Below are 16,831 nucleotides of genomic sequence, written 5' to 3'. Positions count from 1 at the left end.
GCAATGAACGACTTTGTGTTGGTTTTTGTGTTGTTGTGTTTGTGTTGGTTAAATTTCATTTAAATACAGTGAAATTCCTGGTTGTGACAGGACAAAATGTGAAAAACGTTAAAAGAGTATGAATACCTTTGCAGTATTCTGTATATGCGTCCCCACTCTGTCCGCTAGCTGCCTTCTCAGTAGCTGGACAAGTGGCTCCTCCTTGATAACAAGATATCCGTGAGCTTCTGTACGCCATCAAACGTTTAATAAAGTTTCTGTTAAAAACACAAAAAAAACTGCAAAAAGCCAGAAAAAGCGGACAATTTGGCTGCTCAAATGTAGAGGGGTCTCTCTGCATCCATCAGTAGCTTATCAGGTGGGGGTCATCCTCTCGTATTTGTGGCTCATTCTGTGTCCTAACAGCTGTGTTGACAGTTAACTTCTTAACAAATGTCAGAATCATATTATACGGCCAAAAAGACCCTTTATACAGGATGGCAGAGTGGTGCAATGTGGTGTTTAACATGTAACTTTAAAATATACAATTCTAGTTTGACATTTTGTTAAAGTCCAAATACTGACAGAGAAGCACCAGTGTTTGATCTTGAGCTGTAAAAAAATTTGAATACAAGTAACTACCATTCTCAGCGAGTAATTATTGAAAAGGCTTTTCTGTCTGAGTGAAATGAAGTTGCTTTCACCTCGCCGATAGTTTATTGCTGCTGACTGGCTGTGTTACAAATCTGCTTGGAGCTGCAAAAAGTAATATTCTTGTTTCCTCAACATAGCCCCAGGTTTTCTGTCCGTGAATTATTTCTCACAAAGTCTTTTGCAGACTTATTCTGCATGGCCAATGACAAGGCTACAAAAGCAGAGGCTAACGCAGAACAAGTTTTACAAGATATTGACCTTTTTCTGTTGCCAGAATTATACTTGCAGGGGAATAGGGTGGAATTATTTATCGGTTTTATTTTTGTTAATTGCATATATCAAACATGAATGTAAACTACATTACACATTCGTTTAAAGTCCTTACTTCCACAGTAATGGCACTTTAGAAATAGGTTTGAATTTGTATCACAGGTATGGGCCATCCATGTTTTTCTTCCATTCTATGATTATGCATAACACACTGTCGATCTATCACATGATATTTAAATAAAATACAAAGTAGTTTGTGGTTTAAAGAAGAGACAAAATGAAAAGGTCCTACAGTTATGAATACTTTTGCCAGGTAATGTTGGATGTGCTCAACCAGCCAAGTTAATGAAGTATATTTGGTATGTATGAACCCTTTAAAGTTTCTTTATATCCCCTCCTGTCGCACAGATAATGTTAGAAACAATATAAGAAAGGGAGCTGATTGATCGAATGGAACATGGATCCAAAGCAGTATCGACCTGGGTTTGGCTCAGTCTCAGGAAGCACAAACAGGGTTTCTCATGCTACAAACTTAAAAGAGATGCTTTGTTGATTTGACTAACTCATGCTGCTAATCCTTTTTATTAACCAGCTAATATTAAGCAATGATGAAGAAGGATTTGCTCTCCAATCTCTTATTGAATATTCACCTTGGTAGAAGATCCCTTCAGATGCTTATGGACCTCATCTTATCAGCATGTCTCCACTCTCTCTTCCAATCCCTCTGTTTCATTTCTCACTCTCTGCTGTGCTCCACTTCCCTCCGTTTTGCTCTCATTGTTTTTTTTTTTTTTTTTTCGCCCCTTCCTAAGTTACCCTGTCATATCTCCTCATTGCTCTCATCTATCTATATATGCTTATTTCTGCCATGTCCTTCGTTCACCTCTCACTCTGCTTGCCTCTTTCATTCCCTTTTCCCTTTGTTTTCGCCTGTGCTTTTCCTCCATCTCTTTCCTACCTCTTGGACTCACTTCGTTTTCTCTTTCTTGGCAAATCATTATTCTTTCTCTTTTGTCAGCAGTGATGCTGCTTGCCCTTTTCTGTGGGCCGAGCCCCCTCTCCCTCCTCCGCTTACCCCACGCTCCTCTGTCTTTCTCACTGCACAGCTCCCTTGGCAGGGTGGGGCGGCCGGCTTGGCGCCTCAATGTTTCTGCTCTTGCTGCAGACACTCTGCTGGGTTGTGATGCTGCTGGTGTTCTGCCGACATGTTTTTGTGTGTAAGCAGTGAGACAGAGACGGGGGGTGGGGGGGTGGGTGGATGGGTGATGTTGAGCTAGCTGGTGGAGGATGAGAACAAGAAGGGATATGGTCTAAGCTCTAAGCTTTGAGCTAACTAGGTTTGACAGGCACCAGACGAAGGGTAGGTGGCTAGAGGTGGTTGGAAGGAGGGGGTTTTGATTGGAGTCGGCGCTCAAAATCCCCCCACAAAGGCTCCGGCTTCACAATAAAAGGCGGGATGTTGTTAAAACTAAAGGTTAAGGAGTTTGTTTGTGCTAAGACTGCAGGCAGGGGGTTCTCAAATCCCTAAGCATCACTCCTATCTTGCCCATCAACCTGCCTCCCACTTATCTCAAAGATTTTAAGTGATTTAACCCCCCCCCCCAACTCCCAACTGAGTCAAAGCAACATTTCTATTAATCTAAATATTTCTGTCAAATCAGTCAAATCAGTTTCTTAGGTCAGTTAGGATTCTAAAAAAATATTTCAATTAGCTAAATGTCAATGAATCGGGACATGATTTATTTATTTTTCTAATTCTGACATGAACATACATTTTCTTAGTATTTGAGAACTGCCATTAAACCTGTTTGAATGGGTAAAATGTTTAGGGTGTTTTTCCACAAGCTTGACATAATTTTTGCTGGAATTTAAGCCCATTCCCCCTGAGAGAACTGGTGTAACTGTCAGGTTTGCAGGAAACCTTGTTCCAACACACCTTAGAGCTCTGCCCACAGATTTTCTATGGGAATGAGATCAGAGCTTTGTGATGGCCACAATCATTTTATTGTCCGCCTAATTAAGCGCTACCCTTTGGATCATTGTCCCTTACCACCTATTTGTTGCCCACATTTTATCTTCTTGGCTGATGTCTTGAAATTTAGCTACCTCAGTTCCTGCTGCAGCAAGACACCCACAAAAATTAAGGTCTTGTCCATTTCGTCCTCGCTGAGTGGCCGTCCGTCCGTCAATATAGAAACATTTTTACTGTGGATAATGACAGTCTCTTACCAGATTCAGCCAGTATCCTCACAACATCTTTTGTTTTTCTTCTGGGGTTGATACAGATTTATCGCATAAACACAGATTTATTTGGCAAAATGAAAATCAATCTAAATGACAAATGTAAATAGGTTCTTGGCAGTTTGTGCCAGTTCTTAAGTTCATTTTCATCATCACTGTTGGCTTCAGCTCATCATCCAGGACAATATCCTGCATGGATTTAGGGTTTCTGGAATCAAACTCAAGCTCAAATGCAAGTAGACTGCTTCTGACTCCTCATCAAGCCTGTCAAACATTGCTTGTTTGCCATAGTGTCCACTAATGGCAGCTGATCAGCTCTATTCTTGTGCCTGTTGTGATGTTCTCAACCCAAAAATACGCACAGAGGTCGCAGTTTTGCTTTCAGTAACAGTTTTCTAGTTTGAAAAGATTTTCTATATTGAAATCGTGCTGTGAAAATCCATACTTTATTACCCAGCTGGGTTTTTATTGTGAGTGTGCATTTGGTAGGGAAAATAATACCCCACTGGATGGTATCAATAAAGTCTGCGAAGCTACAACGGTTTTCGCATCAAAAATGCCTTCCACTAAACTTCATGAGCCGAAGATGTGTTTGTCTCAGAAGGAGAATGAGTGGATCTGTTATAAATCACAATTGTTTGTTTTTTCCCCTCAATCCCGTTTGTTAAAGTGAGAAATATCTAGTTTAAATTTGGATAGTTTTTGAGAAAATGTGGGCTTGGAGTGTGGGGGTTACAGATGAAGAAAGGGGGAGGAAAATTGTATGATAGGGCTCCTATTGTAGGCTCTAGAGGTGGGCAGAAGGGCAGAGACATACACACTTACCCAGGGGGATGGGTGGTAATCGAGGGGGGGACAGCTGGGCATAGATGGATGGTGTGGGGGAGGTTGCCCTGTGTGTGTCCGGATGCCTGTGTTTGTGTGAAGATGTCCTGTGTTTCTCTAAAAGGTTGAACGTTTTATGTGTCCAAATGGATCTGGCATGTTTCGTCCTTTTTTTATAAATGAATGTTTTTTCCTTTAGGCGCTGTTTGTACGACACAAAGTGTACATGTTATTATTTGTATCCTTACGAGGATCTGTGTGTGCTTACAGTAATAGGGAGGAGGAGGTGCGGCAGGGTAGGGCGCGGCAAGGGGGGCATTCTTGCAGTAAGTGTGAGAAGATGCTTCTGCATGTGCGTAATGGACTGTATCATAGTACGGCGTATCAAACCGTACACCGTTGGCTGAGTTTCCCATCAAATGTGTACAGCATCCACGGCACCGTGACACATGACTGTGTCTGTCGCGCACAAGTCCCTGCAGTCCCTATACAAAGAGAAGCACACACACACCAGCGCGCACCCATATGCAGATAAAGCACAATCTCATAAATCACACAGGTGCACATATTTGTGCACAAACGTGTGCACAAATAGATAAATTCCTTCCGGCAAAACAAATACAACTGCGATTTGAACTCAAACACACATGCATGCAAGCAAATCCACACTGATAATAAGCTTCTGGAGGCTCACACTCATGCATATACACAGAGAATCACTCAAACTAAGATAATTACCTCCCTGCAAAGCAACAGCTACACTCTTCTACAGCAAAAGCTCAAAAAAGCAATATAAAAATCTCCAAATGTAGGCCTGTAGGGACTCACATACACACAGAGAGATGTGTATTACAATAAATAAAGTTCATTAACCTGAGTTAATTAGCAGCAGCACTGCAAAGCCACACTGGGAGGACAAAAAGAAGGAGGGAAATAAGGAATGAGGGGATGGGAAGAAGTAAACGAGTTGGTTTTGAGCAGAGGAGGAGGATCGACAGAAGGACGAAGAGGTGAGGGAGGACGAGAGGAAGCTAAGGAGGGGATCAGGGCAGATGGAGCCAAGGAGGGGGGAGAAGATGGAGGGAGACAGATGGAAGAAGAAGGGAAAAGGGGTGAATATGTTAATTGCCAAGGTGGTTGGAAATATTCAATGTCTGTTCTTTTTATGGCGTAGAAGATGGTGTAGTTTTTAATTAAATGAATAGTTCAGATCTGTCTTGGAATTGAAGTTGTATACTGAAGCAGATCTAAATCCAAATCTGTGAGCATTGCTTGTTAGGATTGTCTTTTTATCAACACAATACATTTAAGCTAAGAACAAGCATGGATGTAAGAACTGAGTCATTTCAAGAAAAGTTTCTTTATTTTGCCTGTACTTTGGCACAGCGTCTCCTGATGTGGAGCTCCAAGTAAGATTAGAGAGCTCCTAATTCAGGCACAACAGAAAATACTCTGCTAACCTTATTGCTATGTGCCGGGACTGCTGTTAAATGACTGTACTCCAAAGACTTCATGTGGGCCCAAAAGTCACCCGTCCTATAGATTACTTCAGTTGAAGTACTGCAGTGAAGAATTGCTTTAAATGCACATTTTCTGTGCAACACTGTTCTAAAGAAATGTCGATGGAATGAATAAGACACATTTGATAGATCTTTTTACTGTTTAGTTACACTTTATAATAATTAAAATTAGGCATTTACCATGATTAAGGACTATAGTTTTATTGACAAATCAAATTTATCTAGAATGCAAAATTAATACTAATGATGGGTTTTTACAACCAGCGTCTGATAAATGTTTGCTGTATTGGTTAATTTATTAATAATCTAATAATTATAGTTGGACTGATCTCACATTCCATTCCATTGTAAAGTCAATTGTGTATATATGTACAGTACTGTGCAAACGTTTTAGGCAGGTGTGAAAAAATGCTGTAAACAAAGAATGCTTTCAAAAATGAAAGTGGTAATCATTTATTTTCATCAATCAACAAAATGCAGTGAATGAACAAAAGAGAAATCTAAATCAAATCAATATTTGGTTTGACCACCCATTGTCTTCTAAACAGCATCAATTCTTCTAGGTCCACTTGAACACAGTTTTTGAAGGAACTTGGCTGGTAGATTGTTCCAAACATCTTGGAGAACTAACCACAGATCTTCTGTGGATGTAGGCTTTCTCACATCCTTCTGTCTCTTTATGTAATCCCAGACACACTCCATGATGTTGAGATTAGGGCTTCGTGGGGGCTATACCATCACTTCCAGTAATTCTTGTTCTTCTTTACTCTGAAGATAGTTCTTAATGACTTTGGCTGTATGTTTGGATTCGCTCACTTAGCATTTTGTAAATTGATAAAAAATAAACAATCATAATTTATATTTCTGAAAGCATTCTTTGTTTACAACATTTTTCACAACTGCCTAAAACATTTGCACAAATTTCTTGTTTGTCTGTACAAACTTGGCAACAAAGCTGGTTCTGATTCTGATAATTACAGTTTACAAAATGAAAATATCTTTCAAAGAAACAATGTCTAATTTTAGTGACAACTAAAGGCAAGGTCACAATGACTTATGTTTCAATTCTGTTTATTTATAAAGTGCCAATTCACAACAAATATCATCCAAGGGCTCTTGATATGAAAAGTCAGTCCAATCATACAGCCAGATTCAAAGTCAGTTACATATATTTTAAATTGATCCTAGTTAATAAACAATGCAGCCAAATTTAGTCTATTATTCAAACTGATAAAAAGGTTTTCTACCTAAGGAAATGCAGCAGATTGCACCGAGTTGCTGACTTGCATCATTCACTCCAATACAAGTCTGTAGCAACAGTACAGTTTCAATACATGTGAAATGTGTGAGCTGGAGACTTGGACTAGGTGGTCAAGGATTGTTGTGTTACTGGTTCGGGTGATTAAAAAAAACAGGGATTCTTATTTTTCTTAAAAATCTTTAGTTTAAGGCTCATCTCATGTATGTTATTTCCTTAGCTGAATGTATTTTTATGCCCCTCTTTCTGATGACTGGTACTCAGGTAGTTTTTGAAAACACTAATATTAGATATTACATTGATGATCTAAATGCACATAGTAAGTTGTCAAGTTTTTAGTGTTCATTTGGAATGACATCATTAAAGGAAAATTAAAGCTGTTGAATGAGCAAGCCAGAGTGCAGAGCTAAATCGGACAGAAAATACAATAGAGAAAAAATACAAGTTCTTTTTATTGTCTTTCCCAAGATGAAGACGTGTGGACTGAGCTCTTTAGGTAACAGATATACTGTTTGAAATCTTCTTATCTAACTCAGAAAAAAACAGAAACAAACAATCCTTTTTTCAAAGCAAAAAACTTGTCTTTATATTTTTCTGTCTCTCGACGCTGGAGAGCCCTCAAGCTCCTTGCGCTCCCTTCGTTGTCTCACTCCTCTCCCCTCCTTCCTTTTTCACACAGTCCCTCTTTCCCACCTCGTTTTGCTGCCCAGCCTCCTCTGCATACCCTTATCCATCCATCTTTCCCTGTCTGTCGGCGCTCCTTCCCTGCCTCCTTTCGTTTGATATCCCAGTCAGCCTGCTACCTCTTCTTTCACCTTGTTGCTGGCTATAGGGAGGGTGTAAATTGTGTTGCTTTAAATACCCGTGTCTTCCTCTGGCTTACAGCTTTAGTTGGAGATGAAAAAGTGGGATGTGAGGAAAGAATAAAACAAGCCAGTGTTGAACTCGAAGTCTGCAAAGGATGGAGAGGTTGCGCTTTTTATTTTTGCAGCCTAAGTGTTTAGCCGGACTTAACCATTTAAACTGTAGCTGAACTTCTTTCCACTTCCTTAACTTTGCTGTTTGGGATCCTCAAGTAAACAGAAGAGGTATTTTTATACCCAAGGCTTACTGGGGTCACATTCTAGTGATGAGTAACTCACATTTTTGTGAACCAACAGATGGGTTGGGTGCACCCTCTTACGCTTACACTTCTTGAACTTTGCAAACCAAACAAACTTTTTAATAACTTAAGAATCAGTGTGGCTCCTACATATAACTCAATCCTGCTAACTCCTTCTCATCTCATAAACAATGGCTAAAGTCCATTTACAATATTGTTCAGAATTTGATAAATTATCCTAATTCTACCCACATTGTGCTCCAGCTTAATCAAGCCAGAATTTATCTGATTAATTTCTGACCGTTAGAGATAACAAAGTTGCCATCCTCATATGCTGACTAACTTCCAAATGATTTGTATGCATTAATGGACCTTCAGATTTAATATGCAGAGGGCTATTTCATCATCATTAAATTGTTTCAGGTTTTATGAGTCCTTAAAGGGAGATTAACCTTTTATTTATTAGCGTACATTAATTGAAACAAAGTCAGCGTGACAGGCTGTAGTCTGATCTTTAGGTGACGAGTTCAGCTCAAGTCGGTAAAAGTTGAATGCTTTGCTCAAATATGCTGCTGTTAAATGAATAGATGCAACCAATGCTGTCAGATTCATGCGTCTCTGACTTTAAACCCAGCTAAGATGGACTTTAAAAATTCATTTGAACCTTAGCATTGTTTAAAAACCTGTTGACTAAACCAGCTAGCTCATAATTGCCAAGAATAATTAAATGTTTTATCTTTCTGCTCCTGACAAAAACATGGCAGGTTTTTTCTCTTCATGTTCACAAGCACTTACATTAAAAATAGCAAAGAAATATCATTAATCAGAAAAGTACCAATGAGGACCGTGATCATTTTGGAGGAGCTGCACAGATTCACAGGTTAAATGGAAGAATTTGTTGACAGGACAACTCTTGGTCATGCAATTCACAAATCTGGCTTTTACAGAAGAGTGACATGAAGAAAAGTCTTGTTCACAGTTGGCCACAAACTATACCGGTAACACAGCAAACAAGTGGAAGAAGGTCAAATCAAACCAAAATGTAACTTTTTGGCTACATGCAAAACACTGTTGCAGAAAAAAAAGACTGCATAAATACACCATCCCCATGGTGAAACACGGTCATGACAGCATCATGCAATGTTTGTGGGAATGTTTCTCTTCAGTTGGAACAGCTGATCAGAGCTGATGGGAAGATGGGTTTATGGAGAAAACCTATTTGAGATTGCAAAAACCTTAGAAAGTCCAGACCTAAATCAAATTGAGAATGTTTGAAAACTGATGTTCATAGATGCTCTCCATCCAATCTGACAAATTTTGACTTATTTTGCAAAGAACAATGGGAAACAGTTTCAGTCTCTAGATGTGCAAAGCTGGCAAAGGCATACTCCAAAAGACATGCAGTTGTAGTTGCAACAATTGACTCAAGGGATAGTGAATACCAATGCACATCACAATTTTTCAGATTTCTATTTGTAGAAAAAGATCAAAGGATAAATATTTTTAATAAAACCCAGTGACGTTTATGGTTGTAATGTAAAAAGTGTGGAAAAGCTCACGAAATTGTTTTGCAAGGCACTGTTTTACTATCAGAGAGAAAAAAAAAAAACAGACACTGTATAACAAAAAGAAATATTGGCCTATATTAAATATACAAATTGATTCAATGACCATACAAGCTAAAGCTGGCTCCTAAATGCATACCCTCTTGTTAAAGTGTCTCTAATGGCTATTTTGTTTTGGACAAATGTCACACACAGGTTATTCTGGGAAGCGGTTACCAAGGGCACAACATAAGTTTGGGTAATTTGTCAGAGCTCATTGTGGTTGACTTGATGACTGATGCCCTGGGACAGCCAATTTGCTCAAAGTGTTCATGCCAAGTAGAGAAGCTCATGCGATCAGCCACAAGAATTAGTCCAGGATGCTATTAAAGGAGACACTAATCCACGGGGCACTTGACCACAAATTCAGGCCTCAGCTATCACGCTGCTTCTATACACTTGCCACAAGGTCACAGGTGCGTTAAAACGGCAGCAACTTCCTGACATGTGGGGCTTCTGGTCTTCTGAATCCTCCTGGCAAGCTGCAACCATACCTTATGTGCTGTTATCACTCTCAATCCTCACAGCCCAGAGGCAATGCTAAAGTTTTTTTCTGTCCAAATAATTGATATGTTCTTATGCTGAACCTGTCTTCCATCTTTAAAAGATGTCCAAAGTTCCTGCAGGCATCTCCCAGCTCATGTTCTGCAGATGTGTGTTTTTGATGCTACATGTTGTTAGTTTTCTCACCTCCTCTTCTGCATCCTCACTTCATGAGCCCCTCCCCGTCCTCTTTCATGTCTTGATGGGAGTTCTGCCGGAGCACATTTAAGCAGATGTTCTTCCTCTGAAAAAAAAAAAAATTCAATTCCACCAGCCGTGCACGAATGTGATAACACACCCCACGCTCCATATAAACCTGTCTCCTGCTTGACAATTTGGTTCCAATTAAACTATTTATACACGCTGTATTTAAGGGATGAGAAGACCGCTTGAGGCGTATCCTCTTATGAGATGCTACTTCTTTTGACTTGGTCTTTTTTCTTCAGTTATGCCATCATTTTTTTGTTTTGCTCGGGCACCATGGCAATTTGAAGTGAGTAACGTGCCCGAGTACGGTTGACTGCGCTCAAGGCCTTCATACCTAAACATGGGGAAAGGTGCATCTCTGGTTATGTTCATCATTACTCACTATAAATGGGGGCCAGCATATTTTGCTAACATCTCTTGCTCTGATTCACAAAATCATTTGCCACCCTCACTAAACGCAGTGTAGAATGAGCCTGCACCATCAAACGTTATCAAGGGAGCACTGTTAAATACCATAATTTAAGCCAATTTGAATACTGTTACACACCCCAATGGTTCGCTCATCAGTAGTTTTCCCGTTTCAGCTCCAGCCCTCAGAATCCCTTCATTATGAGGGGGTCATTTGTATTCTGAATCTTGTTTCCTCCGACCTGCTCATTTCCATAACTTTTGAGTCTATTCTGCAGCAGCTGATACATTTGCACGTCTTTAAATGCCTGACGCAGATATCAATAAAAAGGGATAAAAATCCATTAGTAGTATGAGTTTATGAGTTGGCTCTGTTGTTGTTTGTTTGACCTGTGGAGAGCCAATGTCCACCACAGTCTCTTCATCTTTGCAAGTCCCCCAGGTCCTGCAGACTCTGTGTGCTACTGACTTATTGCTCCTACATTGGCCTCGCAGATATACAACCAGATAACCATTTGTCAGCTTTTTTTGTCCCCCTGACAAGATGTCAGTGTGTACGCACATTGTGTCTGTGCTCTCAGAAAGACGGATAGAGATGTATAGATAATCTGACAAGCAAAGAAAGACATGGGTGGTGGGAGACGGAGAGAAAGAAAAGGGAGGGAGGCGAGTAATGTGGTTTGTGGGTTTATCTGATTTGGGTGCTGCTGCATGATACTATTTTTGATAGTGTTTACATATAAGCGCCGTGTTGCATCTCTTTAATTGTCTTTTTTGACAATTCTCTTATTTCTGCTTTTACCTAGATGATGAGCTGCTGCAACCCGTGACCTCAGATGAGACGGTGTCCGTTGGTGGCACGGTAACATTGACCTGCCGGGTGGCAGAGACCGACAACTCTTCGCTGCAGTGGTCCAACACTGCACAACAGACTCTGTACTTTGGAGAGAAGAGAGGTGAGTGTTTGTGTGGTGTGGTTTGGTTGCGCAGTCAAGGTGTTGCAGTTTGGTTTAACTAAAGAAATTTTAAAGTGAAACATCATGAAGGCAGTGGCAACAATTGGTATTCACTGCAAACTATATTTGTGAAGCTAACATTTGCCGTGACTTTGATTTATCCAACATGAATAGGAAAAACAGTTTTTTCCCCCTCAACACGAGGTCGAGTTGTTCATCATTATATCACTACAGCAGATTTGTGCTGCCTTCTGTGTTTCAGACAAATGGCTACCTTTGTTGTTGCCGCAGTGATCACATAATGTAACATGCCAGATGGATTGTTACTACAGAAGACTAGCTGGAAAGATGATGCTCAGAAGTTGTTTGAGAATGCTGAGTGATTTCAAAATTAAATTGGCAGTTTATTGGATGTATCAGTCTGTCCTGCACTTCCTACCATGGACTAGCCATAGTCATTCATGAATTCCGATGGTAAAATTAAACTGAGCAAGTTGGGAGAAGGAGGAAAAAATGTATTATTATTCTATAGATACTCTCTAGTTCATATAAAAGTCAGGTTTTATTACAGGTCTGGAAAATAGTGGTAAAATATTTGCATTTTAAGATATTACTCCCTAAACTTCTAAGTTGCTCCAATGAAGCAATTCTTAAATCTTAAATCTGAGATGTTTTTACTTGTTTTATTGTGTCTGTACATTAATATGTATTTTATATGCAATCTTTTTCCATTTTGCATTGTTTTTATGATTGTGTACAGCACTTTGGTCCTGTCTGTGTATAAAGTGCTTTATAAATAAAGTTGGTATGGTATGGTAAGCAATTCTTAAAGTTTTATATAAAAGATGCCATCCGTCCGTCCGTCAATTGTAAAGTTTTTGGGCGCAGCGTTGGCGCTCGAGTAGAATGCGTGACCCATGTTCGGAGGCTTCAGTGCTCGACACAGCTGTTGCAGGTTCGGCTCTCAGCCCAAGCGACCTCTGCCGCATGTCTTCCCCCTTTTTCTACCTCTTTCCTTTCAGCTTACTGTCAAAACTATTTGGAAAATAAAGGCCACTTGTGCCATAAAAAAATCAACAACAATACAACAAAATTTTGTATTTGGTTTAAAAAGCAGACAAAACTGGGAAATCTGGAAAAGAGAGTGTAGACATTTCCGGCTGTCATTTATTACACTTAAACTCTACTGGTAGGTGCCAGTATTGAATGTTGATTGGAGAGAAACTACCATGTTCAGCTTCAAAAACATTGCTTTAAATATTGAAATATTCTTGACCACATAATTTTATAAAATCTACTACTTAAGAAGGTATGACATTGCTGAAATATGATTATTAAGAGAAAATGTTGACCAATGTTTTTACTTGAAGAAGCTTCTTATACAAGCTCTGAAAGGGAAAGGTAAAGGTCCTCTTTTGTGAATCTTGGATGTATTTGAGCTTGTTTTTAAAGTTGTGACTGCTGTAAAATGTCCCTAAGATGCATGAAGAAGCGATATATAAATGGACTCTGCTAATCGAAAGCATTGTAAAGAAAAACAAAACATCACACTTGTGTGCTAGTTCTGTACAAATCTAATTTTAGCCGGCGACTTGCAATTAAGACGCTTGTTGCTGCACTGATGTTGAACAAGGCGCCAACAATCGCTTTGAACATGAAGGGGTCAGTGGCTTTGTTGATGCAAAAAGTTCCAAATAAAGACCTTGGGCAGCTGAAAACAAAATGTGCTGTTTTGTATTATTGCTGGAGAGCCAAAAGCTCTTGATTAATGCAACAAAAGAAAACACAAGACACAAACAAAACAAGGAGCGATGAATTAAATTCCATCAATGTGTCCAATTATAAAAGCCGCGCCTAAAGATTAACTGTCATAGCTCTATGATAAAACACTGTGTACAAGCTGGGCGCTTAAAAAGGAGGTGATCTGTTTATGTTCTCCTCTATTTGACATGGGAACAGTATTTATAGCAAAACAAACAAATAGACTGAAAACTATTTAAATAAATCTCAAAGTTTGTAGTCTCTTAATTGTCTATAGTCCTGTGTAGTTTGAATGAAAAGAGAAGAGAGGTTCACAGATGGACAGAAGACGTGATTGGATTGTTGGTGAATTTGAAACAGAGGACGTGGTGGAAATAGGAAGACTTTGTCGTGCACTAGTTTAGCACTTAAAAATTGAAGCCAAACAATAACAAGGACAAAGCTGAGAATAGTTGGGATGGAGCTGACTGCAGACTGAGGAAGTTTGAAAGGTTGAGAAAGGGCGACAGAAAATGAAAGAGGGAGAGGAGGACAAGTTGATGGACCAACAAGTTGTTACTCCAACAAAAGATAGAAACAACTTTTTTATTTATTCTTTTGTTCAACCTGAAGGAGAGGCACAGATGGGTATGAAATTAAATGAATAAATAGGGAAATAGCAGCAGTGTGAATAGGTAAATGTAAACATGAATAAGAGGGCAAATTTTACATTATCAAAATTACATTAAAAAACAACAATTATAGGGGAAAAAGCAGAGGGCTATGAGATAGAGGGTTATGAGATGTAAAGAGTTTTAAAATAGATTCATCTGATATTGTAGTAACATACTGTCGCACTGAAAAATGCTGAAAAACCCTACTTTTAATTTTAATACATTCAATGATGAAAATAAATCTCACTTTATAAAATTATTGTTTTACTGAATTGATTGCACTGCAGTTAGGCCTCCTAATATGTCTTTAGAATAAAAGCATTTTTGAATTATACTATACCCTTTTAAGTTGATTAGAGGGCCCAATAACTTTTAATCGGTAATCCACTCTTATGTTTCCATGAGGTATAAATATGACATGACACAGGTGCATTGCTCTTAGCCACAGTTCAAAATAGGAATAAGAAGAGAATATGACATTCAGACTGACAAATGTTTGTTGATCATTGGATTTGATAAAGTAAAATAGATATTTGCAAAGGTTTTCTCTAGTTTACACTAGGAGCAATTACTAAAAGGAAATAACAAAATTAGGAATGTGACAAATAAACCAGGATGAAGATCTCTGTTCATCTTCTCAACAAGTCCAGCCAGCAGGATGATGAGGGAGATTTAAATAAAATCCTCAAAGCTAACTGAGAATTTCAGCAATTGCTTTTAAACACCAAAATATTTGGGCAGTATTTTGGATACACAATTAAAAGAAGCAGTGACAGAAAAAACAGACAAGTTACAAACAATTTGTTAGCATTGTGAGAATATTGTGACTGGCTAACGTTAGCCGCTGACAAAATTAGCATCTGCTAATATTTCTTATGGCAAAAGCTGTTTTAATTTGCTGGAACTGCATTTGATCTTGTAGTTTTAAATAAAATACTTAGAATGATCACACTTTGCACTGAATTCCTTAACATACTGATATTTATGAAACCTAAGTAGCATTTTGTATGTGTTTTAGGCATTGGGACCATATTAGAATTAAACAAACATGAAAACCAAAAGAAATGCATTGGCGAAAAACCATATATTGCTAAAATCTCATTGTATGACATTCACATGAACGTAAAATCATGTAATGTTTTGTCTTTTGAGCTGGCTGTATCATTGCACCCCTACTTTTTATACATCTTCACCAGATATGCCAGAAAGTGTAAATCTTTTAACAGTGCCAAAAGATGGCTGGACAATATGTGGGTTTTATGAAAAAAAAATTAAAAATTTTGCATGAAATCTTGTCATATATCCCAGTCTCAGTTCAAATTATGTTAAAAAGGCAAGAGTGGCAAGAATATTTTATGTTCATAAACGTCATCACCTAGCAACACTTTTAATTACACTCCAACATGTTAATGCTTAACGAGGAATCCAATACTTTTTTGACCTAATTAGTCATTCACTATTGAAAAAACTAAAAATATATTTTTAAAATGATCTCCATAGGGCTGCATACCTCACTGAATCTTGCTTCCTCAACATTTGGACTTTATTGTTTTTTCTAACTGCAAGCTAAAAGAAACACATTATCTGGATGCACATATCTAATAGCTAATAATATTACTGTTTTCTAATCTGCTACTTGAATTTTAGAAAGATTTCTTCACATTTTTGTCTTTTAGGGCAAAACTGTACCACATGTTTGTTTCTTTGGTTTTTTGTTGCAGCCAAAGTATTGTAGGACTTTTTCATTTTAATAGTAAAATTAACAGCTCTACATTTAAAAGAAATAGTTTAAAGTTAATAAATTGCTGTATGATAAATTATTCTTTACACATTGTAATTTCTTGTACTGTAAACTTACACTTTGTTTCAACTATGCAACCCTTAAAAGGTTATTCTGGAAATTCCCAGAATCATTTTCTTCCAGTTGTGTGTGTTTTCACCATCTCATCAAAAACTGTTCCGTTTACCTATATAACATCCAATAAGAGGGTTCTCCTTGTTGCATCCACTCTAGCCATATAAGGATCTACACTCACCACAAAAGCATGATGAAATCAGACCAGTAGAGCTTTAATTTCTGATTTATTTTGTAGCAGTTATGGTTTAAAAATCCCTCCAAACTTTCTGATCCCCAAATGTGAGTACGTAGGAAGGAGAAACGTTTTCTATCAAAAAAAAAAAAGAAAGGGATTTTCAGTAATACAACTACAACCAATGATTCTGCAGCAGCAGTTACAATTTATAGCATATACACAAGCACTCCAGACCTCATGGTAAGGTGTTACTGTAATAAACCTTAAATTCATTTGCTAATCCAGACACCCATGTTTACTTGCTCAAAGCAGAAAAGAGCTTTGTTCAGCTTTACAAGCTGGTGTTCTACAACCATGACGTGGTATTATTTCACAGCGTTTACACTCTGGATCACACCTAAAATCACTTTAAATCACAGGACAACATCCACAGATTTTTAATTATTAAAGACTTTGTTATTGGTATTGTTATTTATTTCATTTTTATTCCAGAGCATATACACTGTAAAACTGAACAGGGACTTCAACATTGCTGGTTGAAGTCCCTAAGTCTTGACTTTAAGAAAAATTTTGCTCTCTCTGCCTCCATTAAAAGCAGAACTCTATGCTGCTTTTATTTTATTTTATTGAAATTTCTACTAAGGTTAGCCTATTTTCATTTCATTCTTTTAATTTCATTTATTTATTTTGGTTATTTGTCAAAGAAAAAAGAAGAAACAACCCAATCATCAAACACAAACCCAAGTGACCTAACAGGTCTAGGTTGTAGAAACGGTTATTTAACCTCCCATTTATGGATGACATTTTTATACTATTT

At 38.2% G+C, this 16,831-nt stretch overlaps 1 protein-coding gene across 3 annotated transcripts in view; it reads left to right on the top strand.

Moving 5' to 3' along the window:
- Positions 1–16,831, top strand: part of cadm3 (cell adhesion molecule 3) — a 188,078-nt gene that overhangs the window by 53,475 nt on the left and 117,772 nt on the right. For all 3 annotated transcript variants that reach the window (XM_047368010.1, XM_047368008.1, XM_047368007.1), the window contains exon 3: positions 11,418–11,567. In XM_047368010.1, the coding sequence (XP_047223966.1) occupies positions 11,418–11,567 (150 nt within the window). The remainder of the gene's footprint in view (positions 1–11,417; positions 11,568–16,831) is intronic.

Source organism: Girardinichthys multiradiatus, chromosome 6 (assembly GCF_021462225.1).
Source record: "Girardinichthys multiradiatus isolate DD_20200921_A chromosome 6, DD_fGirMul_XY1, whole genome shotgun sequence".
Taxonomy (NCBI): domain Eukaryota; kingdom Metazoa; phylum Chordata; class Actinopteri; order Cyprinodontiformes; family Goodeidae; genus Girardinichthys; species Girardinichthys multiradiatus.
This window is presented reverse-complemented; position numbering and strand designations above follow the sequence as displayed.